General features: G+C 41.5%; 1 protein-coding gene across 1 annotated transcript in view; it reads right to left on the reverse strand.

Moving 5' to 3' along the window:
• Nucleotides 1-26,876, reverse strand: part of LOC103595211 (unconventional myosin-X-like) — a gene marked incomplete at its 3' end in the record, with an annotated part of 109,972 nt that overhangs the window by 7,816 nt on the left and 75,280 nt on the right. Inside the window, exon 3 of the mRNA XM_008578545.1 lies at nucleotides 11,989-12,147. Within this exon, the coding sequence (XP_008576767.1) occupies nucleotides 11,989-12,147 (159 nt within the window). The remainder of the gene's footprint in view (nucleotides 1-11,988; nucleotides 12,148-26,876) is intronic.

The following is a 26,876-nucleotide window of genomic DNA, read 5'->3' on the forward strand; positions in this document are numbered from 1 at the left end:
GACCCTTCTCCTTGTTGAATAGAGAGAGATCACTTAAGTATAAAATAAATAGCTGCACCTGGCTGTTAAAGATCTGGTAGTTAATGGTATGTGGCTATATTCAACAGGACTCTAAGAACATAGGTGCTGCTGTTGTGATCCTTTCCATTTGTGCTGGGGGCCAAGATACAAAATGCATTTTAAAACATTTGTGCTGGGGGCTCCCAAGATACAAAATGCATAAAAAAACAACCCATCTAAACCTACAGGTTAGACCATATTTAATACTCTAAACAAAGAGGAAACTAACATACATACATTCATAACATGTCCTACATCTGTTTTTCTCAAGGTTTTTCTTAAAGTCATGTTTTCCAAGCACTTTCTTTTTCTTTTTTGTGTATTTCTACTGAGTCAAAAATGTTTTTTTAACCTTCTACACAGTGCATAAAAAATATTAGATATACAATAGCCAAAAGGTGGAAGCAACCCAAATGTCCACTGATGAATGGAGAGGTGAACAGATGGGGTCTATACATACAACGGAATTATGCAGCCTTAAACAGGAAGGAAATCTGGACACGTGCTACAATATGGATGAACCCTAAAGACATTATGCTAAGTGAAATAAGCCAGTTACGAAAAGCAAATACTAATGAACATGATTCAGCTTACATGAAGTATCTGGAATAGTCAAATTCATAGAGACAGAAAGCAGAATGGTAGTTGCCAGGGCTAGGAAGGAATGGGAAGCTGTTGTTTAATGGGTACAGTTAGTTTTACAAGATGAAAAAGTTCTAGAGATTGTTGCACGATATGAATGTACTTAATGCTACTGAACCGTGCACTTAAAAACAGTTAAGATGGTAAATTTTATGTTATGTGTATTTTGCAACAATTTTTTAAATTTTTTATTCTTTTTTTTGGCAGCTGGCCGGTACGGGGATCAAACTCTGGACCTTGGTGTTATCAGCACCATGCTCTAACCAACTGAGCTAACCGGCTAGGCCCCTAAAATTTTTTTTAATTAAAAATGTTAATATTAAATAATACTGAGAATTTGTGCTGGACAGAATACATTAATCTCTTTTTCTAAGTGGAAAAAGAGATTTTGAAAACAAGCACAGACCTAAGTTTAAATAACAAAAAGTATTATGCTCCTTAATCTTAATAAAAAGTTTTAAGATACGCACCTTCAAATTTTAACTCAAAAACTGAGAAATAAAAATGCTCTAGTAACATTTAGTAAGGAAGAAAACAAAAGGCACTTTGATTTTCGGGGAGGAAATAATCTCATTATAGAGTTCAAATAATTAACACATTATGTCATGGCTGACAGTAAATTCAACAAATGGACTCCCACATACCACCAGGACATTAAACAACCAATCCCAATTTGAGTCAAAACTCAACAATCCGAAATCCCTTTTTTTTTTTTTTTTTTTGGTGGCTGGATGATATGCGGATCCGGATGAAATTGCTTCTTTAAAAAAAAAAAAAAAAGTAAAGATTATGTAAAATGTATGTCTGGCTGGTAGAAAGAGAACCTGATTTTGAATCTATATTTTTAAGATTATGGAAAACTTTGCCTCATTAATGATTGAATTGGCTTGCTTACAGTATCTCCATTTAGTCCTGGGGTAAATAAGGCTCTTAAAACAGGAATGCACAAGTTTTACTGTTTTACCATCTAACTAATGACCTATGTCATCGCTTAAAAGGTTTCTGAGCTTTCAGAAATGTCTTACTTGTCACAAGATTTTCAATGACAATTAAGTCCACATGTTTCCAAAACAACTTTAACTGACATTTCATAATCCTATGGCCAAGAGCTGTGTTTACACATTATCTCGCCCCCTCACTGGCTCCTGCAAAACCCTGCAATGTGGGCAGGCAGAGGTCACTGCTCCTGTCCCTTCTGACAGAGGATCAACAGATGAGGGGGCAGTTAAGTGCTGTCCCTACAGTCACAGAGCCAGTGAGTGACAGCAAGGGCAGAAGCCGGGTTTTTCGACAGCGTGCCACACAGTGGATCTACAGTGACTGCCTTCACCGGAGTGCAAGGCTCTGCCCAGCCTCATCACCAGTGACCAAAATCTCCATGTCCTCTACGCTCCACTTTCAATGACTTCTACAATCCATCCCCTTTCCCTCTATCTGTGCTGCCCTGGCCTGTTCAGGGCCTCACCTTGCTCTGATGGCATTTCACAAAGCCTCTTCCTCTGTCACTGCCCACCTGGTCCTGCTCCCTCAATGGTCACCACCCAAGTCCTAGTGAATTACGTATTCTCATCACAGGTTACAAAAGCGGGAGTGGGTATCAGTCTGCTAAAAGATCTTTACTTACTACTGAGTTTTTATCATTTGTACCATGGACATGGCAAACGACACTTCTGAACCCGCTAAAACAGAGGGGTAAAATAAAATGCAACCACAGTAGTAGTTCCCAATAGCCTATTCAAAGAAAGACAAATTGCTTAAAATCTCAGAGGTTCCTCGCAAAAACAATTATAGTCAAGGACATCTTATTTTTTCCCCTCCCTGTCTTCAACATACCATTTCATTCTTTACTTCACATGGATGATTTTGTCACTAAAATGTAGGCTGCATGATTAAGAGGTTCACCGAATAATAAGGAAAGTTCAATATGTAATATAAGTAAAAATAGCAGTTGGGGAGTGGGGGAAAAGAAGAAGAGCCTGGTTAAGAGTCGAGTGAAGCAAAGACAAGGTGTAGTCAGGAATCCTAAGAGCCACGAGACATTTGTTGCATGCTTGTATCATTTCTCACTCTATAAAAAGCTATCATTACTGCTCCAGGAATGGCCACGGCGACTCCATGCAGCTTAAGACTACAGACACATGCGACTCCCAAACATGAGGTGGGGCCAGGTACCGGTTTCCTCATATTGGATTCCAAATTCCACAAGAATAGTTTGGTCATTTTAACGGCTTTTCAGAAATAGAAAGTACATTCTATTTTGAAGCACATAAAAATTTCTTGTAGTCAGAAAAGTTCCACATAACTCACCAAAAAATCCACTTTAATAATTGAGAACAGCTGCAGCATATATTGCTTAGAAATGTTGGGAGAAACTCACTGTAGTTCTTCAATCCAAAATCTACCAACTCATGGTTTTCAAAAGGCATGTAAGAGTATGTCACCTAGGATCTAATGCCCTACCAAAAAAAAAAAATCAAGAATAACTTGATTTCACTATGTATACATATCCCCAAATCATATTGTACAGCTTAAAATGTACACAATAATATAAAAATTTAAATCAAGCAATCAAGCATAACTAAGAAAACTTAAAGTGACCCAGTGGCCTCGTGGACAGGGAGGGATCTATACTACTGCTGGGATGTCACAATTCCAACAGAGGAATAACTAATCTAGACAGTATGGTTTGGTTAAGTCCTCAGCCCTGAAGCTACTTTCCACGGTACATTGTTCAACCCCTGGGGACCTAAGATTCTGCTCAGTAATAACAAGCATCCTCTATTACCCCACATGTCACTACACGAAAGTGCTACATATATCAGAGGTATTTATCATTGTTATTGTTAATGAAAACAAAACCATAACTGCTTTTCATCATGTGGTCCTGACAAGCTGCATGTAGATCAAGTACTTTGAAATGTGCTAGGGAAATTGGTTATTTAAAGTCAGTGGCAGACTTTCTTAAACGGAAGAATTGTTAAGAAGTGGGAATCGTTATCCAGGTTTATTTCCCATACACCATTCCCCTCTTTCTTTCTCTCTCAATCACCTCAGCTAAATATGGTAATGACTTATTTCCTAAATCTTTATTTTGAGCACAACTGCAGCTTTAAGTTACAAATTCATATAATCAGTGGTCCATTGGACATCTTCCCTTAGATGCCCTTTGAATAACTCAAACTGAATGTGGACAAGGCTAAAGAATGTCCCCCAAATACCTGTTTCTTCTCACATAGTCACATCTTTACAAATGGCACCAAGGTCCACCTAGATGGGCAATGCAGTAATCTTATAGAAATTCAGCCTATTTGTCCCCTACCCCCACCGCCAATCCAATTAGACCCTTAGATTCTACCTCTTGGTATCTCTTACTCTAACTCCTCCTGGTTGGTAACTCATCAGTTCCCATCTGGTTTACTGGTCACTTCTCTTCCCAGACTCAATACTTCCTGCACTCATCTATCACCACGTGGTCAGAGGAAGTTTTCCCCAAACTCATGTCTCAGGTTGTCCCCTACAGCTTTCCCAAGTCAACGCAAGCCCTTTCTCGCCTGCTCTGGACCACCCAGCCAGTGGCACGCAACCTCGGTTCTGGCGTCTTGAACATCCTGCAGTTGGATAAATGCATCATGCTATTTAATGCCTTTGCACATGCTGATCTGCTGCCAGGAGAGCCACCCTCCTTCTTGGCCAAATTCCCTTAAGAGTGCTTAAAAACTAATGTAACTAGAGCCTCTGCTGGGAATCATTTTCTGACCCTCTCCGTACCTCTCCTTCGGATGCTCACTCTTTGGGCTCCCAGTACATTTATCACACTCATTGCTGCTCTGAACTATTGTCAATGGTTTGCTTGTGTCTGTCTTTGCCAATCAATTGTCTTTCATTTTTTAATCTTTTAACAAACAATTACAATAGGGGATTGGTTCTAGGACGCCCATGGATACCAAAATCTATGGATGCAAGTCCCTGATATAAAATGGCATAGTATTTGTATATAACTACCTACATCCTCCCGTATACTTTAAATCATCTCTAGATTACTAACGATACATAATACAATGTAAATGCTATGTAAATAGGTACTGTACTGTATCATTTAGGGGATAATGACAAGGGAAAAAAAGACTATACATTTTCAGTACAGACACAACTATCCTAGGCCTGACTACATTTTCAACCTGCAGCTGGTTGGATCTGTGGATAAAGAGAGCTGACTGTACTGTGAACAGGAATAATTCTGCATCCCTGGAGCCTAACACAGAGCCTGGCACACAGGCAGGGCTCAGTCAATGTAGATGTATTGGGTGCACATAATCTGACCAGCAATCCACCAAACAAATTCATGTTTTAACTGTGTTCTAGGGCTCTATATCTACTACCTTCTACTTAACAAAGTTGTCTGCCATAGTCCAATTAAACAATGAAAAACATTTTTAGACTATTTTAAAAGAACCAATAAGCATCCAAGTTTACTGAAAAGAAATCAGATCACAATAGATAACTCTTCAAGTTGTTAATTGAAGTACAGCTCTTCAATTTAGAAGTTCTGGCATTTCTATTTTATTTGAGTGAACTTCTGACTAAAGTTCCCTCCTTGTTGAAAGGAATCTGAACCAAAAAAGAAGCAAGAAAGAAAAGAAAAGAAAAAAAAAACAAGTTGTTAATTGAAGTACAGCTCTTCAATTTAGAAGTTCTGGCATTTCTATTTTATTTGAGCGAACTTCTGACTAAAGTTCCCTCCTTGTTGAAAGGAATCTGAACCAAAAAAGAAGCAAGAAAGAAAAGAAAAGAAAAAAAAAAACAAAAAAACAAAGTTCCTAATTGCCACTCTCATGTGCTGATGTGGAAGTGGCCACTAAGAACACAAATGTTTGGTAAAGTTTAAAAATACACATAGTAAGACAGATGGTTGCAATCATCTTTTGGCAACACGAGTCTTGATTTCATTTTCTTTTTTTTTTTTTTTAAGCCAAAAAACAAGAAACCCCTGACAAACCGCACTGAGTTCCGCTGTTCCCAGTATAAGTCACATGCCAAGGCTGTGCTAACCATCCGGACCTCAGGCCATCCTAGATCCGGGAGAAGAGCACTGTTACTTGACACTAGCTTTGGAAAGAGATGGAAATGAATCAAAAAAGTCGACTCTGAAAAAGCTCAAGGAAATGAAACACAGACTTTGATTTGCATGTCCCCAAACAGTACACTCCATGGCTCGAGGACGATGCCCAGTGTTAACACCATAACAAGCAGCCCGCGACCTCCCCGCAGGTGAACGCAGCTCAACTGCCTGCTGCAATCAACAGGTCTCTAGCTGGTGCCTGCTGAAGAAGCGGGCTTCAAAGTTAAATCAGGAACATCAAACACATTCACAGATTTGGGCTGCAGTGCCACCTTACCAAAGGAGGATATTTTTGAAACACCTAAAAATACATTAGCTGTGAAGCATCTTTTGTGCTTACAGAAGCATTTATCTTTAGACATAGCAGCCACACTTCTCAAAATGGGTTCCTTTGATTCTGATCTCTGCACTGTTTGTTTGGTAAGACCAACAACCTAACTGAAGGGCTGGGTGGAACAGCGAACAGCCTCCTCTGGAGCCATGCTCAACACCATAATTGCAGGCGCGCTCAGCAGGCCCCTGCGACTCTCCCTGTGATGTGGTTTTAGGCCATTCCTCAGAGGCGGGGAGAGGAACAAAATGGGTTCCTTTGATTCTGATCTCTGCACTGTTTGTTTGGTAAGACCAACAACCTAACCAAAGGACTGGGTGGAACAGCGAACAGCCTCCTCTGGAGCCATGCTCAACACCATAATTGCAGGCGCGCTCAGCAGGCCCCTGCGACTCTCCCCGTGATGTGGTTTTAGGCCATTCCTCAGAGGCGGGGAGAGGAATCGCCTGCATGCAATTGACCCAGAGCATGACTAACCCTATGATGGAGAGATGTGCTCCTGTTACATTTGGCAGAAAACAAAACTGCCAACACCACGGAGCTTGGCAGTCCCTCCACGCTGGACACAGAGCTTATCTTCAATACAGCAGAAAACTCATCTGCTCTTGTCAACACCGTGTTTACAGGCTGGGTACATACTCTGAGATGACCCAGCTCCAGAGAATACAGTAAGGCAGGCATCCAAAAGCCACTTGTCCTTCTGACTTTCCTCAAGGAGATGCTAGGATGGTCAGCGCCACGTTTTCACAGGCATCAGACTTGACAAGGGTGGGCGTCGGGAAGGCTAAGGCATCTTCCCTCACCTCCTCCCCCATCACCTGTCCTCTCCCCACTACCATCTCCACCTCGGTCTAAACCCTCATCTCTTCACCACTGAACGACTGCAGCACTCTCTCAGCTAATCTGCTTGTTCTGTTCTCATCTCTTATCACTTTCCAGTTAACTCTTCTAAAAATTTTCTCAGGGAAATTCTCTCTTCAGAAACCTTCACTAAAGACAGTGTGGTCACTAAACCCTCCTCCTTAAACTTTCCAGGTCAGTTTTCAGTAAGGGAGGGTTTCTCCTCTTGACACTATGAATCTTGGGCTGGATAAGTCTTTGCTGGGGGGGTTCCCGTGCACTGTGGGATGTGTGGCAGCTTCTCTAGCTTCTACTCACTAGATGCCAACAGTGTCCCTGCCCCCAGCTACGACAACCCAAAACACCTTCAGGTGTTACCAAATGTTCCCCCCAGAGGCAGAATCATTCTAGCTGAGAACAATGCTTTAAGGGTTTTCTGTCCCTACCCTGCCTACTCCACCTAATTTCTCTGCGTTCCCCAGCAAACACCTAATTCCATAAGCAAAGGTGACCTTCTCCCAATTTAGTGAGGCCATCAAACCAAAGTCACTCTCATCTCTTCATCTCCGTGTAAGGTGTCCCACTTGCCTTTTCTTCTGAGCAACTCTTACCCCTCCTTTGCAGTGTCATTGCCACCACCCCCTCCATAGAACTTTGAGACGCACCTATAGGTGATCTCTTCATACCACAAACACACATCCTGCCCCTCCTCTCCTAAGTCACTAGGAACCAGCAGGTGTGTGTACTTGTCCTTACCAGGTCTTAACAGGTGGCAGGAAGAGACAAAAAAGGACAGGACCTTCATCAGACCCTCCCTAAGGAAGCCCATGGCTAAAAGGTTCCCGGTGGACCCCTGGGCTCCATAGGTGGGAGCTGGAGAGCTGAGCAGGGCTCTCATCTGGGAAGACGCTAGAGGACGGGAAAGGCTGACCAGGTGAGCGTCAGGCAGGAAGAACCTGGAGTTCTGGAAGGGGATGCAGCTTCAGAGCATAAGGCAGGGGCTCTTCACAGGCAATTATGGAAAGAGGCGCTGCGCTAAGCAGGGTACTGGATCCCAGCAGGACCAGATGCAAAACTAGAGCCACCGACAGACCCAGACATCAAAGTTTGCACGGTCCCTGTCCCCTCAAGGACAAGCCTGAGCAAACAAACCCACAGGAACAGTAAAAAGGCCCAGCTGTGAGGTTCATGGGCTTCACAGAGTCAGAACCAAGACTGAGTCATCCTCATACAACCTGGCACTCGACGAGACTTTCAGTTATTTAAGGCTGTTTGCTGTGAGCTGGCCTTGGGTTTGTCTCCCCACTAAATTGCAAGCTTCGAGGCCAGGGCTGACTTTATAAACCTCTTGTGAATCCCCCTTAACACGGTGCCTAGTTCAAGGCAGGAGCTTTCTAAATACATACTTGTTGGTAAGAGATGAATTAAGATGAAGAGAAAGGTGCAACCATTAAAATTTCTAAAGCTTTCACTTATTTAATTTTAAAATGACCCTGCCAGAAAGGGTGTTCATGATAATCTGAGCTTTTAGAAAACTTGAATTTAAAAAATGAATGATCAAAAAGATTAATTTACTTATGTAGAGCCCAAAAGGAGGCTAGTGGGGAATGGGGGGGGGGGGGGCTCAACTCTGACTTGTCTATTCTGAGTGCTTTTATCTCTTTTTCATTCTCTTCTCCATTTCAATGCGTATGTCACAGGCTGGGGGAAAAATGTCTTACTAGGTTTTGGTAAAGACCTCAGACAAAAAGACTAGCCCCCAAAGAGAAAAAGCTAACGGGGGGGGGGGGGGGTGCTCAACTCTGACTTGTCTATTCTGAGTGCTTTTATCTCTTTTTCATTCTCTTCTCCATTTCAATGCGTATGTCACAGGCTGGGGGAAAAATGTCTTACTAGGTTTTGGTAAAGACCTCAGACAAAAAGACTAGCCCCCAAAGAGAAAAAGCTAACAATCCTTCTCAGCAGAGGAGAGCAAACCTCTCTACCTGGAGATGAGTTCACTCACCAGCAACCTGTGTAACCTGCAGACTCGGAAAAGAAGTCAACAAATAACGAAAGATCCAGACATGGGATGGGGGCAGGGAAATACCACAGGAGCCCTCTCAATATGACTCAAAGGAGGGCACCTATGGAGAGCAGAATAATGACCCCTCCCCAAAGACATCTACATTCAACTCCGGAACCTGTGACAAGGTAGTGTTACAAGGCTCTGGGTCTTTGCAAATGTGATGAAGGTCATGACCCCTAGGATGGGCAGATTACCCAGGTGGGCCCAGTCTAATCACTTGTGTCCTTCAAAGCTGACAACCTTTCTTGGCTACAGTCAGAGAGAGAGAGAGAGAGAGAGAGAAAGGAGGAGGAGGAAAGATTTGAAGCCACCAGAGGAACTCAATCCATAGTTACCAGCTTTGAAGAAGGAGGAAGGGGGCCAGGAGCCAGGGAATGTGGGTGGTCTCTAGAGGCTGGGAACAGCCCTCAGGGGACAGCCAGCAAGAAAACAGGACCACAGTCCTACAACCACAAGGAACTGAATTCTGCCATCGGCCAGAATGAGCAGGAAACGATCCTCCCCTAGAGCCTCCACCAAAGGACACAGTCCTGCTGACACCTTGATTTTAGCCTGGTGAGACCCTTGTCAGACATCTGACCAATAGAACTAGAAGAAAGTAAACTTGTTTTAAGTTGGTGTATTTATGATAATTTGTTACACCAGCAATAGAAAACGAAAACAGCACCTCTGGTACAATTCAAGTAATTTTTTTTCTCTTTTGAAGACACAGACAGGCATTGCTCAGAGCTGGGTTCGCAGGTGAGAAAGCTGTGGCTTTTCTGACAGGCAGAGGTCTCATCTCGACGCCAGTAGAGTCCAGCAAATAGCTTCAGTGATAATCAGAAAAGCATGGTGGCTGCTTTATGGATGATAATACAATTAGGCAGGTCTCAAAAGGAAAGCAGAGAAGGGCATAATTAACTGAACTGAATTGCAAATCAGATGCATAAAAATCCTGTGTTTTTCCCTCAAAAGGGAGGGGGAAAAACCTTCATTCCAGGAAACAAGACCAAGATCCTATTCACGGGATTTATTGGGCAATTTAGCTATCAGGTTGAACATCATTATCATGAAGAGAGGAAAAGAAAAAAACTCTTAAAAAGGCTGTCTTTTAAACCTCTTGGGTAGTTTTCCAACTGACTTATTTTGTCTTGACTATTGAAAATGTGCAATATGAACTTGTGTCTTTTCTTAGAAGAGTATGAGTTCAGAAATATTCACCTACAAGAGACATACACCAATAAAAAATTTCAAAATCTAGTTTCATGCTTTATTATCAGCTAGAATAGGCTATTTGTAATTTGTATGGTATTTATTTTATAAACATTTATTGCACAACTACCAGGCACCTGGCAGTGTCCTTGGCTCAAGGAAGACTAAATAAGTCCTTTGACAAATCTAGCAAGAAAATGGCTATGTAAACAGATAGCTACATGACAGTGTGGAATATTTAATAGTGAAAACACACACAGTGGCAACATGGACACCTGTGTAGTGAGTATTCTATGGGAAGATGGTAGGGTAGTTCAATAGTCATCTACAACGAGATTTTTGAAATGAGAACAGAGGAATATTTGTTCTGCCCACACATGCAAAACAGAATACATAGCTACTTTTTCATAAGCATGTATAAACATTATCTTTTCTACAGAACATATGGAAAACATTTTAATCTAAAGTCTTAGGGTAAGCAAGCTTAGCAAGTCACAGAAGGCCACAGGATTGAATTTCTCTAAACAGGGCTGTTTGAAAACATTTAGCAAACATGAGGTTAATTTGGCAAACACAATTTCACAATGTAAAAAAAAAAAAAAGGCAGATAAGCATACTTTTCTTTTTTAATGTGAGGAAAATTAAGCACTAAACCCACAAATATCTAATTCCTCCTCTTTACCTACTCCTCTTCCCCAGTCTGGGTAGACAAATTGGAGGAACCTGAGTAGTAAGCATGCCTTCAGTTTTAAGTTAGCACCTACTACCCATTTAAAAAGCTGATATTGTTGCTAATCCAAATCACAAACATACTGGCAAAGTGAAATGTAACTCCTAAAGAACAAAAGTTACCAAAAGATCAAAGATTTTTAAAGTACTTAAATTTTAATTTTTTGAAAAAAACTGTATGAATTTGAACTTGACAAGAAAAATATGCATAAGCAGTTCCCAGTTTACTATAAAGACTCACAAAACAGGAAGATGAAAAAAAGGGAAAAATCTGCAGGTCAATCAGTCTTGACAGATAATGTAATATGTGTACTTTAATGTCAAAAAGTTATTATAGAGGTGATTTTTAAATATTACTTTATAATATAGGTATAGTCATGTTTTATAAACGTTGAGAGGAAAATGCATATGACTGCTTCTAATGGACACTTCATTCAAAAATAACAAACAGGAATCAGCTTAGATTCCTGAAACATAGGTTCTTTCACAGCTTAGAAAGACAGGTTCCCTTGAATGCAAAAAAACCCCCAGGATGTGCTCCAACACCAGAAAAAAAGTGAAAATCCACAAAAAGAGGGGGAAAAATAAAAAAAAAAACAAGACAAAGAGAGAGGCTTAAGCTTAGGTGCTCAAGTCTGCAAGTCAACATTTTCTACCAGCCCTTAAATAAGGAAGTCAAACAACTACAGTGACTTCTTTATGTAACAGGACACTTACAAACAATACAACAGAGTGTACTCACAAGAAGAAAGAGTCCAAATTGCCTCGATGTGCAGGAGACCCTCCAATGTAAAGTAAATCCCCTCTAATAAAATCTAGGCAATAAACACTAGGAGAACATGATTTATTGAACCAAGTTTCTAATTTGGCAAAACTCTTGAAAACATAGTTTTTACTTAGATTAACCAGAGGTTCCCAAAATGCAGGAAATACTCTTTGAAAACCAACATAAACATTCACTCAAACTTGAGGGATTTTTAAAGAGGAATCACAAGTGTTACCTACATATATTTGGTTTCTCTTGTATCGCTGGAATAAGTTATACATGATGGAGCCCCCATGGAGCTCAGTCAAGGAGGCCATGTCGTCCACCCCCTCCTCATTCCTAGGGTGCATAGCGGTCACCTTCTGGTGGGTAATTGTGCTCTGCTTGTAAGTGAAGACCTGAGGGAGGGAAAGGAATTCATTTGTTTAGTCATCAGCAGTCAATGATTTTCACAGAAGTTTCCCAAATTGACAATACAATCTCAGTACAATTTCAGCAAAAAGATCCTGAATTGGGCAATAAAAAATATACTCAAAGAATTTCACTATTTTCTTTATGGCATCTATATATTTCTGAAAAAAAGCAATTGCTGTTGGATGTTCCCAAAACACGTTTAAATACTAACCATCCTTTGGGAATCCCAGAAATTATAACTGTATAGTTCACTTCTCTATTTCTCCCATTGATATAAATCAATAACAGTTAAGAAATTGGCCAAGTTTTTAGAAAGTAATTTAGTTTCCCTACATAATGTTTCATATTGGCTCATACAATCATGTCAAAGCTTCATAATAAAGTTCTTCAACTTAAGTATTACATAATTTACATATTAAAATATCTTTAGTATTACATAAATTCATATTTATTACATAAATAACCCATATATCTGTTCAAAGACTGGAACACATCATCAAAGGAATGTTTAGAAAATGTCCTGGACTGGGCTGGCCCAGTGGCGCACTGGAGAGTGCGCCGCTTGGGAGTGCGGCGGCGCTCCCGCCAAGGGTTCGGATCCCATGTGGAGACCAGTTCCCGCTCACTGGCTGAGCGTGGTGCGGGCGCAACACCGAGGGTTGCGATCCCGTTGCCGGTCCCCGGTACGGGCGCGACACCGAGGGTTGCGATCCCGTTACCAGTCAGTAAAAAAAGACAAAAAGGAATAAAAAAAAAAAAAAAGTCCTGGACAATACTCCCTCTCATCGTGTGATCTTTAGTCAAAATAAATCCACTCAGATTTAAACCAAATTGGTTCAGATTCCCTTACAGGCCAGCCAAAAAAATAAATAAATAGAACAAAATTGGTTTCTTTGTTTGCCCAACAGCCCATTTTCCTTAAAATTCCAAAAAGCAATGAATGCTACATACATGTTGCACCACGTATATAAAGTGACTCTGACAGTAAAGGATTGATTATTGACTTCAGTATGTATTTCTAAAGTCTACTTTGCTCTTTTATCATCACTGATTTGGTACAGGATTAGCCAATTGCTTCTCAGCCTTTTGGCTCAGACCAAGTGTGATACAGGATTAACTGTGTCAATTCCATCGGTTGACTAAAGTCTGACCAGCATCACAGACAAACTCGTGTAGTACAATCATTTGATTATGGAATTCTACTACATATTTACTCGTTTACTAGTCGGCAGTTTTTATACTACTTGTATGACAATCATCCTTTTAGTAAATGCTGAAGTTTAAAAAAAAGCAAGGAAATAAATAACATGAAAAATATACAGCCTTTCACATGCTAACACTCACATGCACATATACACACAAAACAATTTTCTGGAAGAATATTTGCAGAACTTTTTGATTGAAGATTCTATTTTTAAATATTGACCAGCTGCCTACATGGCAACAAATGGTATGTTATTGCAAAAGAGAATGACGTGCTAAGAAATGCCAAAGTACCCATCCAATGGTTTTCACAAGTCATGACAAATGACATGTTTTATTTTTCTAGAGAAAAAAGTAAAACTTCAGCAGTGCCATTTCTACCACATGAACTCCAAGAGTTGGTCAAAACCAGTCCTGAGAAACCACTGGAGGCCAGGGCAGGGACCCACCCATCTCTTCTGTGGAAGGGCCACACTCCCCATCCACTTCCTGGGCTCAGACATCTACCAGGAGATGAGACAGCCCCGGTGGGCCCCCCCACCGTGGCAAAGTGGCCAACACTGCCGCGTGAGCACCCGCAAGGCTGGGTGGAGACCTGGGGCCCAGGAAGGAGCGCTGGGTGGAGGGGCCACACCCAGAACCAGGCATCAAAGAAAGAGGCACATGGACGTTCAAGAGTGAAGAGACACTTCGATATGACCTTTCGTTTTAAGTCATAAACACCATGGAAGAAAGGAAGGAAACAGAGACTTAGGCCAAGAGTGGAAGTAGCTCTGGGACAACCTAGATAATCCCAGAAGTTAAGCAGCTGAAACCCTCTGCGCTTCCCTAACTTGCCACATTCCTATGACCTCGAACCAGGTAGGTCTACGATTGGGCAGGGTGCTTGGTCTTCCACAGAAAGTCCCATTGAGGGTGAGGCAGAAGCACAATGTGTCTGGCCCGGTCAACTTCGGGCCAGCTGAGGAGCATGAAGAAGGGCTTGTGTCACCTCCTAGCTCCCAGCACACACCTGGGGGCATAGGTCTCACTCTGCTGTTTCAAAGCTCCCAAGGTCCCCTCCAAAACTTTCTTCTAGGAAAGAAGACAGGGCACCCAAGCCAGCACAATTATCTCCTGTTCAAGCCCCTGCACACTCACCAACAGCAAGTCCTTCCCAAGGTGAAAACAACTTTTTCTACCAACTGTCACTCTGAGTACACTGAGAAATCCGGAATTTGAAGATAGAAATAATTTAGAATATTAAATTTTTTGTCTATATTTATATTGATTCTGCTTTCTGGAAATAATCAAACACACCCTACAACACTTAGACACTTTGTGTGTGTGTGTAACATACACACATATATACAGTCAGCCCTCCATATCTGTGGTTTGTGCATCCACGGATTCAACCAACCACAGACTGAAAATATTCAAAAAACAGTTGCATCTGTACTGACCATGTACACACTTTTTTTTCCTGTCATTATTCCTTCAATAATACAGTATAATAACTAGTTACAATGTATTAGGTATTAAAAGTAATCTAGATGATGTAAAGTACAGGGGACACTGTGCACGAGTTATATGCAAATCCTACATTTTATATCAGGGACACGAGCATCAAACGATTTTGGTATCAGCAGGAGGTCCCAGAACCAATCCCCCATGGACAGCAAGGGACACCATACGTAAACATTACATCATTGTCTTTTTATTAAAAATGCACCAGGAACAGCAAGACCATGCATGAGCCCAAAGAAACAGCTCAGAGTTGGGCACATAGTCGCTGAAAAAAATGGCTATAGCCTGTAAATAAAGTTCTCCACCTTCCCACATTTGATTTCCTTGTATATTTTCAAGAGTACACTGTGTACAAAAGGTGGGCACATGCCCATTTCAGGAGTGGTAAAATCAAGAGAATAGAAATATTCTCACGACCTCAGGGAGGCAGAATCCTGATGGGAGAGAACAGCTACATGAACAAAACAGGAAGCTAAGAACAGAAAAAAAGAGACGTTATATCAAGAGATAGGATTGCAGCTGCTCAAAACAAAGACGACTCCAAAGAAAAGTTGTAGAAAAGTAGAGAAAAATGTATTTGCGAGGAAAGGATAAACAACCCACTCAAGATGAGTTAACATTTGCAAAGATCTTAGAACAAAGTAAAGATCTTAGAACAGGGTCTGGCTCAATAAGTGTCTGACAAATTTAGAAAATTTAGGAAATCCAATCCTTTGGGCAAATACTTTTTGCAGGTGTGTTCTAGGCTTACATTCTAGGGGATAGAGCTTACATTCCAATTCAGGGGAAGAAAACAGAAAACAAATATACAAGGAAGCATATAGTATCATAGATGGTGATGAATGTCTGTACAGATATATAAATGAGGGTAAAGGAGGTTGTTTTGTATCAGGTATTTGGGGACAACCTCACTGATAGGTTAACATCAAAGGAGAAAGCTTAAAGAGGTGAAGGACAGAACCAGCCCCCTGTATTCTAGTGTCATCATGCATTATTGGTTGAATGAACACCTGATGTAATTTAGAAAGATTTCAAAGGATTAGAGTAAGACCCACAATCTTATTCAAGAATTTTTAAAGACAGCCTCTTGGACTATCAAAAGTCATTTCTATGTGCAACAATTAACAGGATATTAGTTGTGGCAAGATTATTCCCAAACAGCAGGAAAGAAAATTCTAAGTTTAAAGAATGTAATTCTTTTTACGGGATTTTTTTCCGGAAGAAATAATAGCCATAATACAGTAATAAGATGTATTTCTAAAAACCCAACTTGGAATTCACTGAGTTACTTTAGTGGAGTATATACCAGGAGAAAGGTGGTAAAGTTAAGAAATAAGCAAAATATGGAAGATTAGGAGACAGGAAATCAATTTAGAGAAAATGGAGCCTCAGGACAAATAGCTCCTGGTCACAAGATGGACTGGATCAGAGCGGGGGCAAAACAAAGGAAATCAACCAACACTACTGAAAAACAAATCAGAGAATGCTAGCCCAACTCTGGATCCACTTCTGTTACGAAAAAATTAAAAGATAAGTCAACCAATTAGATAAAAAAAAAAACTGAACAACAACAAAAACAAAACAAATTTAAAAAACAGAAAACACAAAAAAACCAACTGAGGGCCGGCCCGGTGGCGCACCGGATAATGCGCCGCTTGGGAAGCGCGGCGGCGCTCCCGCCCGAGGGTTCGGATCCCACATACGGACCAGTTCCCGCTCACTGGCTGAGCGAGGCGCAGGAGCAACACCGAGGGTTGCAATCCCGTTGCCGGTCCCCGGTCCGGTACGGGGGCAACACTGAGGGTTGTGATCCGTTGCCGGACAAGGAAAAAGACAAAAAAAAAAAGAAAAAAACCAACTGAGCCATTATTAATCCCCTTTTATTTTTAACCTTAGGATAGTTCACATATTGCAAGGCAACCCCCACCCCCATCAGGCTTATGCGACAGTTTCTGTAGTAGAGCGTGAGATACACAGATTTCTTTTATTACACGTCATTAGGAATTTCCAGTCATAAAACCTAACTTTTCCAATTGAAGTGAAATAAAAATGAAAAACATCCCAACATGATCGATACACAGAATAAGGTGTCCTCAAAAGTGACAACTTCATTTCACATTAGCCTGGAATTTCTTCTAGAAATTTCTTCCATTTTAATCCCCCAAGGGACATTTGGCAATGTCTGGAAACATTTTTGGTTGTCGCAATTTGGGGGAGAGGAAGAGGGTACTACTGTCATTATGTGGAGAGAGGCCAGGAACGCTGCTAAACATCTAAGTATGACCAGCCCAAAATAGTGCCAAGGCTGAGACACCCTGGTCTAGAAAGGCCCTGACATGCCAACCAGATGGCTATGTAGATACTAGAAACACGTGATGACAGTGAGTCACCGCCTATAAGCAAAACATTTCACAAAACATAAAAACAAATCTTTTAGAAGCAAAGAAATGAAAACATTAAACAGGTAAATCAAAACCGACAGGACAATATTATTTAATTTAGTTTTTGATTCTTCTTTATTTGACCTTAGTTAAGATGGGTGGTGACGATCTCTAGGCTTCTAACTGTCCTGCATTACAGTCAAGCACTATGCTTCACGCTGTCTCTGCTCCTGAGAATCCTCCTTTGCTCCTCCCTGGTCCAGGCTCTCACAGCTCTCCCCATGTCCCGGCCACTGTCATCCTGCTACTCTCCTCCTCAGCCCAAATGTTTCCTCTCAGAAGACACCGGTGGTCTTGTCCAGAGGACACTCTGCCACGCTCCCCCTTATTCTACCACATGTGCTGTCCTCAGAGCTCCTCATGACAGTTTGTAATCACTAATCCATTACTCTCGGCCCTCAGTACCCATGGGTTCCGCATCTGGGGATTCAATCAACTACAGATGGAAAATATTCGGGTGGGGGGAAAAAAATAAAAAATAACAACAATAAAAAATTATGCAAATTTAAAAATACATTGTAACAACTAGTTACACAGCATTTACATTGTATTAGGTATTATAAGCAATCTAGAGATGATGTTAAGTATATCACAGGTTATATGCAAAATGCTACAGGTTATATAAAAATGATACACCATTTTATGTAAGGGGCTTGAACATCCACAGATTTTGTTTATGTTGGGGAGGGGGCCCTAGAAACAATCCCCCATGGATACAAGGGACAACTGTATCTTGTTTAAAAACCCTTGCACTCTTGTTTAAAAACCACCCTGGTGGGGCCGGCCCGGTGGCGCACTGGATAGTGCGCCGCTTGGGAAGCGCGGCAGCGCTCCCGTCCGAGGGTTCGGATCCCATATACAGACCGGCTCCCGCTCACTGGCTGAGCGAGGCGCGGGAGCAACACCGAGGCTTGCGATCCCGTTGCCGGTCCCCGGTCCGGGGGCAACACTGAGGGTTGCAATCCGTTGCCGGACACGGAAAAAAGACAAAAAGACAAAAACAAAAAAAAAAAACAACAAAAAAAAACCCACCCTGGAACCTCTGGGTCAGGATCTTCCAAACTCTTCTGACCACAACCCACAGTGAGAAATATGTTTTCACTGTGAACGACTGTACAGCATCATGAAAGTTTCATAAGACATATAAAACAACACTTATCACAATGTTTGATGCATCCCCCTATTTTCTACTTTATTTCATTTCTTTTAAATGCTTGCTGTGTCCCTCTAAATTGATCTAACACTTTACTACCATGAGGGCAGGAATCAAGCCTAGTCTGTCCCCCAGTGCCCAGCCCTGGGCCACTATACAGGCTCCAAAAATACTGAATAAATGGTCCTGACCCTTCAAATGGGTATGATGTATATGGAGAGACAGCTTTACTGTCATATCAAGCTGGATTCACTTCTCCTAGATCTATGCTACCTGTAACTCAGGGATGATGAGCAAGATGCTTAATTTCTCTGGTTCGAGATTTTTCCATCTGTAAGAGAAGGATGATGATCATAGATAACTCACAGAGTTACCATGAAAATTAAAGAAAATAATGTAGGGGTAAAAGTCACAGAGACTGGCACCCAATGAGAGCTCAATAAAAGGTAGCTATTCCTACCAGGAGGACATAATGCAAGGAACCATGGAGGACATTCTGTAAGGAAATAATCGAGAGTCTGAGGGAGAACAGATGAAGCCCAGGCTCTTCAGAGAAGGGTCTGAACTCCAGCCGTGCGGGAGGAGGGAGTGAGCAAAAGGCAGGGCTCACGTTTAGTTCCACGTTGTTTATGACAATCGTGCCCTATAATCCATCTGATAAGAAACTATTTGTCATGATACTTTCTTCTCCTATTTTAATCCTCTTGCACAAATTTGGCTGCCCTTGTTTAGATTTTCCCTGAAAATCTACATTGCTTCTGGGGATGCCTTTCTAAACTTATTTTCCTTTCACTTATGGGTTCATTAATTCATGAATTAAAGTAATGATCAGTGACAAATGTTGCTAAGACATTTGCCTTCTGATGTGTGGCTAAAATGAGCAATCATGGAAACAAAAATGAGCCTCCTTGGGCTGAGCTTCACCGACTGTAGGTTTTCGACAATGGCTGGTATCTGCTCTCTCAAACTGCACAATTACTCTGTGTTGAGTAGATAATTTACACTCCTATCAGGTTCAGGGAAAAAGTGGTAACAGTGCCTTGCTTTCAGCTTACATTTGTCAGAGAATTAGCATGCTAATTCCTGTGGCACAGAGGGTAAAAATTATCATTATATAAATAAGTAGTATTACTTAACCTCCCTGAAGTGAGTTTGTTGTGTAACTGACTACTGAATATAGATTTTAAAAAATATTGTTATTTCCTTTTCCAAAGACTCAAACTAGTTTGTGAGACTAGGTCATTTAAACTGTCATCAGGGTTTCAATACCCAGTGTATCATATAGTACCAAAACAAAGCAAGAAGGCAGAGGGAACAGGTACTTACTTATGAACTGCTGGCTGCATGCAGCAGGCTCACTGCTTGCATTACCTCATTTGAACCTCAGAAGGAGACCTCACTCTTTTAAGGATGAATTCACAGAGGATCAGAGAAGTTAGGGAAGCCTCCCAACAGCATACAGCACACAGGCAGCATTCAATTTCTTGGTGTCGTGGAAAAGCATGCATGGTAGTCAGACCCTGGAGGGACACCCATTCAAAGGTGGCCTTTTGATTCCAACTCTGCCACTTACTGGCTGTGAGTCCCTGAGCACAATCTCCAGCCTCTGAGTTGATTTCCACCATATACATACAGTGAAGGTGTCACTATCTCCACGGCAGAGTTGCTGAGAAGATTAGAGTTGATGATGGGAGACACCTCATCCAGAGCCTGGCCCACTGGTGCTATTATCCAGTTGTTCCTCTATTTTTCTTGGGTTTTTCCTCTTCTAGACTGACTGAGGTCAGGGGCAAGGCAGTGTGATGAAATAGAGGGCCTGCTGAGGGTCGAAGCACTGGGAATAGGGTATAAAGGAAAGAAGTCCAATGGCCCTTTGAAGGACAGAGCAGGGCAGGGGAGGAGACAGAGGAAAGCCCATTTTGCATCACTTCAGCGGTGTGCTAGGTTTAATCTCACTCGCTGATTCCCTTATTTTTCATTTATTGACTCTTTTCAGCTCCCTCAGTCATTCGTGCCAGGCTGTGAGCTGGACCCTGGGAATATGATGGTGAATGTAATGGCCCCTCCAAAGGGCTCAGAAAAAGAAACAGGCAATCTGAACTGTGTGGCAGGGGCTGTGACAGAGGAAATGCCCACAGTACAATGGAAACTAGCCACGCGGGACACCTGGTGGCCAGGAAAGCAGGAGACAGGAAGGCAAGACAGCGCAGGGCATCCGTGCAGGTGGGTGTGGCTGGGGCGGGATGTGGGGCGTGAGGGGCCCCATGCCCTTCCGTGGCGCTTGGCCTCTGACCTGAAGGAACTGACAGCCACCTAAGCGAATAGGAAGGGGACAGGCACTGCTGTACTTATCATCATGGGCAACCTTAATACCAGACACGACACAGAGACTGTTTCACTAGAGACAAGATACAAAGAATAAATCTCACTGCAAAAATGCAATTCAATGAAACCAACATTCTAGAAACCCTACAGGAAAGCAATTTTCTTTTTCAAAGTTTTAATTAATAAACTTTATTTTTTAAGACAGTTTAAGATTTTCAGAAAAATTGAGCAGATAGTACGAAACCAACATTCTAGAAACCCTACAGGAAAGCAATTTTCTTTTTCAAAGTTTTAATTAATAAGCTTTATTTTTTAAGACAGTTTAAGATTTTCAGAAAAATTGAGCAGATAGTACAGAGAGCTCCCATATACCAACTCCCTCCCCGCAAACACATGCATACAGTTTCCCCATCATCAGCATCTTATGTTAGTACAGGACATTTGTTACAAGTGACCATTCAGTGCTTCTCCACTGCTCTGAGAATATAATCCAAAGTCCTTATGATGGTATACAAAGTTCTGCACAACCAGGCCCTGCCCATCTCTGCAAACAATCTCCTCCTGCCCACTTTGCCCCAGCCATAGAGGCCTCCACTCCTTCACACACACAACAGAACTAGGAGAGCAATTTTCTTAATCCCTTTTATGAGTGATCAACACAGACACTGTTGACCCCAAAACGGAGAGTTTCTTCCTGCTTCCATGTGCACAAATAACACACCATCAAAAGTATCAGTGATGACATGCATAACATGATAAGGACACAGCAGATCAGTCACTGAACACTAAATCTTAACTGCCCAACCTAGAGCCTAGAGGCTTTCTGATGACACTGCAGGGTTTGGAGGCAGGCAGACTGATAGGATTAGGAGTCTGAGAGGTCTAAACACCCAGGAAACTAATTTGCAAGCCACACATCTGCTGAAGGAGATGCACAGCCATGCCACACAACAGGCAGCACCATATGTGACAAACTCACTTGCATGGCTACTGCCCATCAGCCAGGAAGGCCTAGATGACACACCAGCCCTGACTGCTCTTAGTGAACAGGAGAAAAAAGTGAACTGTTACAATGAGCTGGCAGAGTGGAAGGAATGGCTAACACACACGCACAGGCACATGCACACACACACAAGCACACACACATCAAAGAACATAATAGGATATTTGCATATTGAGGAACACCAGACCTCAAATCTGAATTTATATGCAACGTTAGGAACTGCAATGTTATAAAAGACTTGTGTACAGATTTCTTTTAAATGCTACATTACTTTTTTACTCACAAAAGAAAAATTTATATGCAATTGTTGAGGACAATCAACTGGGCAAAGAAAATCATCCTTGTTCCCGTTATGCTAAGATGTGTTATTCTTGAAATGAGAAAATTATAGAAAATGAAGAACAGATGGGAGGTTGCCAGAGGTTAAGGAGAGGAGTGGGCTGGTAGAGTAACGGGTGTGGCTATAAAAAAGCAACAGGAGGGATCCTTGTCCGGAAGGAAATCCTCTGTATCTTAACGGTACCACTGTCAATATCCCAGTTGTGAGACTGTGCTCTAATTTTGCAAGATACTGTCATTGGGGAAAAGTGGATAAATGGTACATGGGATCTTTCTGTATTGCCTACAAATGCATGTGAATCTATAATTACATCAGAACAAAAAGGTTAATTTTAAGAAGTTTTAAAAATGTACACAAACAAAAGAGAAAATACAGTCATGCATCCCTCAGCGATGGGGGACAGGTTCTGAGAAATGCGCCTGGCAATTCTGTCATTGCACGGTACCACTGTCAATATCCCAGTTGTGAGACTGTGCTCTAATTTTGCAAGATACTGTCATTGGGGAAAAGTGGATAAATGGTACATGGGATCTTTCTGTATTGCCTACAAATGCATGTGAATCTATAATTACATCAGAACAAAAAGGTTAATTTTAAGAAGTTTTAAAAATATACACAAACAAAAGAGAAAATACAGTCATGCATCCCTCAGCGATGGGGGACAGGTTCTGAGAAATGTGCCTGGCAATTCTGTCATTGCGTCCTAAGTGAAATGAAAAAGGTATATTTGAACCAAATATGCATATATCTCTGAATTCCAAAAGAGAGTCAAAATCAATTGTATGAACCCTAGCTTTAAGCACTATGTTTCGTCCATGCCACTTATGTCAGATGAACACATTTTCAAGTGTCAAGTAAGAATTAAGATACCGTGCAAGGTTATTTATTAACCCAATGAACAAAAATGGAATCAGAATGATTCCAGATTCCAGACTGAAACCAAATGTCATTTTTGGCTGTTCATTTGGTAAAATATGTACAAAGAGGGAAAGCGGTCAACTTGGCTCAAACTTACGGTACAAAATCTAAAAGAAAACACACCATCTAGAAGATAACCAGAAAGGTCAGAAACAAAGCACAAGCACTTGGAACACAAAATAATTCTCTCTCCACACTTTCCCTGTACGCCAACTCCCATCTCCACTGCCAAGGAAATCTGTACAAATATCAGGAAAACGCTACTTGAATTACTAGGTTTCGGAGAAGGTAGAAAGCTAGAAAACAGAGGGACCGGAAAAAAAGCTGGTCACTAAGTAAGAAGGCCAAACAAAGGTCTGTTAAAAAAAAAAAAAAAGAGGTATTTTAATATCATAAGAACAAAATTAATACCATGCACTGAGACAGTTTTTCTAGCATATGGACTATGAACACAATAATGGGGCTAAAAAGAATTCTGCTTGTTTCCCCTCTTCCCCTCAAAAATGTCAACAAGGAATTGCTGTTTCTCTGCAAATGTCTATGAGTGCACAGCAAATAACAGCCCCGCACATCCTGTACCAGAAATCTGGTCTGAATATCTAAGAGCCGGAGAACCTGATGGGAATCTGGTGGAAACCTCTGTGAGAGCAAAGGTTAGAAGAGAGAAACTGGGTCGTGTTTTTGTCACTATCATCATCGTCTGCACGGCTCCCCACCCTCCACCCAGCTTTCCCAAAAAGGGAGTCTGGAGAGACTTCCTTTCTGGTGATACCCTTATAAGCTTACATCTCTTCAAATTTCCACTTCAGAGTGTGACAGGATCAAAACACAGTATAAGGACAAAGGGGCCATTGCACCCTCTCAGTCACTACCAAATGGTCAATATTCCCATCAGAGGGCAGCTCATCCTCTACCGTTGCAGACACAAAATGCCATAATTCACCCCCCCACACTGTCATCATAACACACCTACAGTGAAGGTTTGCACTTTTGTTCATCAACACCACCCACCTCCATTGGCTTTCCAGGGGCAAAGATCACGGAGAAGGCCAAAACCAGAAATTCAAGGACCACACACGTGTGTGAGAAGAAGGGCTGATGGAGACTGACAAAGAATATGACGATGACAATGTTCCACGCAACAGCTCCCACCTCATGGTCATCTGAAAACTGAGAAAGGCTGCATCACACTCAGAGCAGTTAATTCCCACAGAGACTTCCAGATGTGCATTAGATATAAATGAATATATCCACAATTTTTTTTATCACAATATAGACATTTAAAAAGATTAATAGAATTCTTTGCTCTTAATCTCTTGATAGTTACACAAGGGTACTTCAAAAAGTTCATGGAAAAATAGAATTAAAAGATATACAAATCTTTCTATGAACTTTTTGAAGACCCCTCATATATATCCCTTTTAATGGGAATGTTAAATGGTGCAGATGCTCTGGAAAACAGACCAGCAATTCTTCAAAATGGTAAAGAGAACATGTGATGCAGCAATTCTACTGGTATACATATCCAAGAGAAATAAAATTATGTACATGCAAAAAATTGAACACAAATGTTCATACCAGCATTTTTCCTATTAGCTGAAAAGTGGAAACAACCCAAATGTCAATCAACAGATAAATGTATAAACATAATGTGGTATACCAATACAATGGAGTATTATTCATCAATAAAAAAGAATGATGTATTGACACATGCTACAACATAGAGGAACCATGCAAACATTACGTTAAGTGAAAGAGGCCAGACACAAAAGGCCACATATTATGATTCCATTTACATGAAATGTCCAGAATAAGCAAACTCAAAGTAGATTATAGGTTGCCCAGGGCTGGCAGGGAGGGATGGGGACTGTTTTAGTCCATTTTGTGTTGCTGTAACAGAAATACCTGAGACTGGGTAACTTATAAGGACAAGAGGTTTATTTGGCTTATGATTCTGGGACAGCTGCATCTAGCACGGGCCTCAGGCTGTTTCTACTCATGGCGGAAAAGTGGCAGGCAGCTGGCGGGTACAAGCAGATCACATGGCAAAAGAAAGCAAGAGAGAGAGAAGGTGCCAGGGTCTTTTAAACAACAAGCTCTCGCGGGAACTAACAGAGCGAGAACTCACTCATTTATCCCCCCTCCCCCAGGGAGAGCATTAATCCATTCATGAGAGATCCGCCCCCATGACTCAATCACTTTCCAACACTGCCACATTGGGGATCAAAATTCCACATGAGTTTGGGAGGGGACAACACATCCAAACTCCATCAGTGACTGACTGCTAATGGGTACAGGGTTTCCTTCTGGGGTGATGAAAGTGTTCTAAAATTGATTGTGGCGATGATTGTGCAACTCTGAATATACTAAAACACAGTATAAGGACAAAGGGGCTCTTGCACCCTCTCACTTGCTACCAAATGGTCAACATGCCCTTATACTATGATATAAAGTTTGGTGTAGTACCCAGCTATGTTCAACAAATGCTAGCTGTCATTATTGTTACTGATGCTATGCTACATAGTTGGCATGGGCAGGTGTGGATCTGAATTTGGGGTGCAATCAACACGAAAGGACAGAATTTGTAAGATATTCATAAATTGACTATCAGGGAATAAGGGTTTCAGGATTAGTGCCCGGGTGACTTAGGAGTATACTTCAAGGAAATAAAAAGGCTGGGAGGAAGATTTCAAATGTTTTGGTGGCAATTCAGTGTCTAGGCAATTTAAAAACAAAACTTGCATTCAAAGTTAGCTATAAAGAGCCGGCCCGGTGGCGCACTGGAGAGTGCGCTGCTTGGGAGCGCGGCGGCACTCCCGCCGAGGGTTCAGATCCCATGTGGAGACCGGTTCCCGCTCACTGGCTGAGCACGGTGCGGGCACAACACCGAGGGTTGCAATCCCGTTGCCGGTCCCCGGTACGGGCGCAACACCGAGGGTTGCGATCCTGTTACCAGTCAGTAAAAAAAGGAAAAAAAAAAACAAAGTTAGCTATAAGGCCAAGATATAAGCCCGAGTGTCTCTCATGCCTACACAGTGGCAAACCATTTTGTTCTGGTTACAAGGAGCTATCTGTATACTTAATGACAAATGTAGTGGAAAAGGAAGGAAGACAGAAGAGTCTGGAGGTACAGGTAAAAGATGGGCTGACCTGTATATACGAGGAGATGAGAAGGAACAGGGGTAAGCACAGTTCTGACATCTCCAGCCAGGTTTCCACTAATAGACCATAACACAGCAATTAAAAAGAAAGAGCACAACAGATGAGCTTAAGCGCACCTGTCCTATGACATCATTGCTCCACGCTTCACTAGTAACATTTGATGCTTTCCCTTCTCAGAAGTCCTGGTGAAAAATACTTAGTTCCAGGAACTACTTACGCCTACCAGGAACAGAGCTGCCACTGGCACACCGTGAACTGAATCAAAGAAATAAATTCATATCTGTCTTCAGAATGGATATTATAATTGCTAAAAATAGGCTGTAAGCCCATATTTAAAATGACTAGTTCCTACAAATAAAGTTAAAACCAATATATGAGAGAAAAAACAGAGATTCAACACAGGAAAAGCTATCTCTGTTTTTTTTTAAAAAGAGGTGATTTAGAATGCTTAGAAGCTGCTTACATAACCCTGAAGACAAATTCTGAAAAAAATGTTATTCAGAAACAACACACATTTACAAATGAATTCCGTTCTAAAGTTGTTAAGGTCTTTTCACTGTGTGTTAGAACTGAGGTATTAGGGATAATTATTTTGTGAGCTGAGCTAAGCCTATTAAAATGGAGACAATATTTCTGTACAAAAAGTCAGAACAAATTATGAA

Source organism: Galeopterus variegatus, unplaced genomic scaffold (genome assembly GCF_000696425.1).
Source record: "Galeopterus variegatus unplaced genomic scaffold, G_variegatus-3.0.2 Scaffold1715, whole genome shotgun sequence".
NCBI lineage: Eukaryota > Metazoa > Chordata > Mammalia > Dermoptera > Cynocephalidae > Galeopterus > Galeopterus variegatus.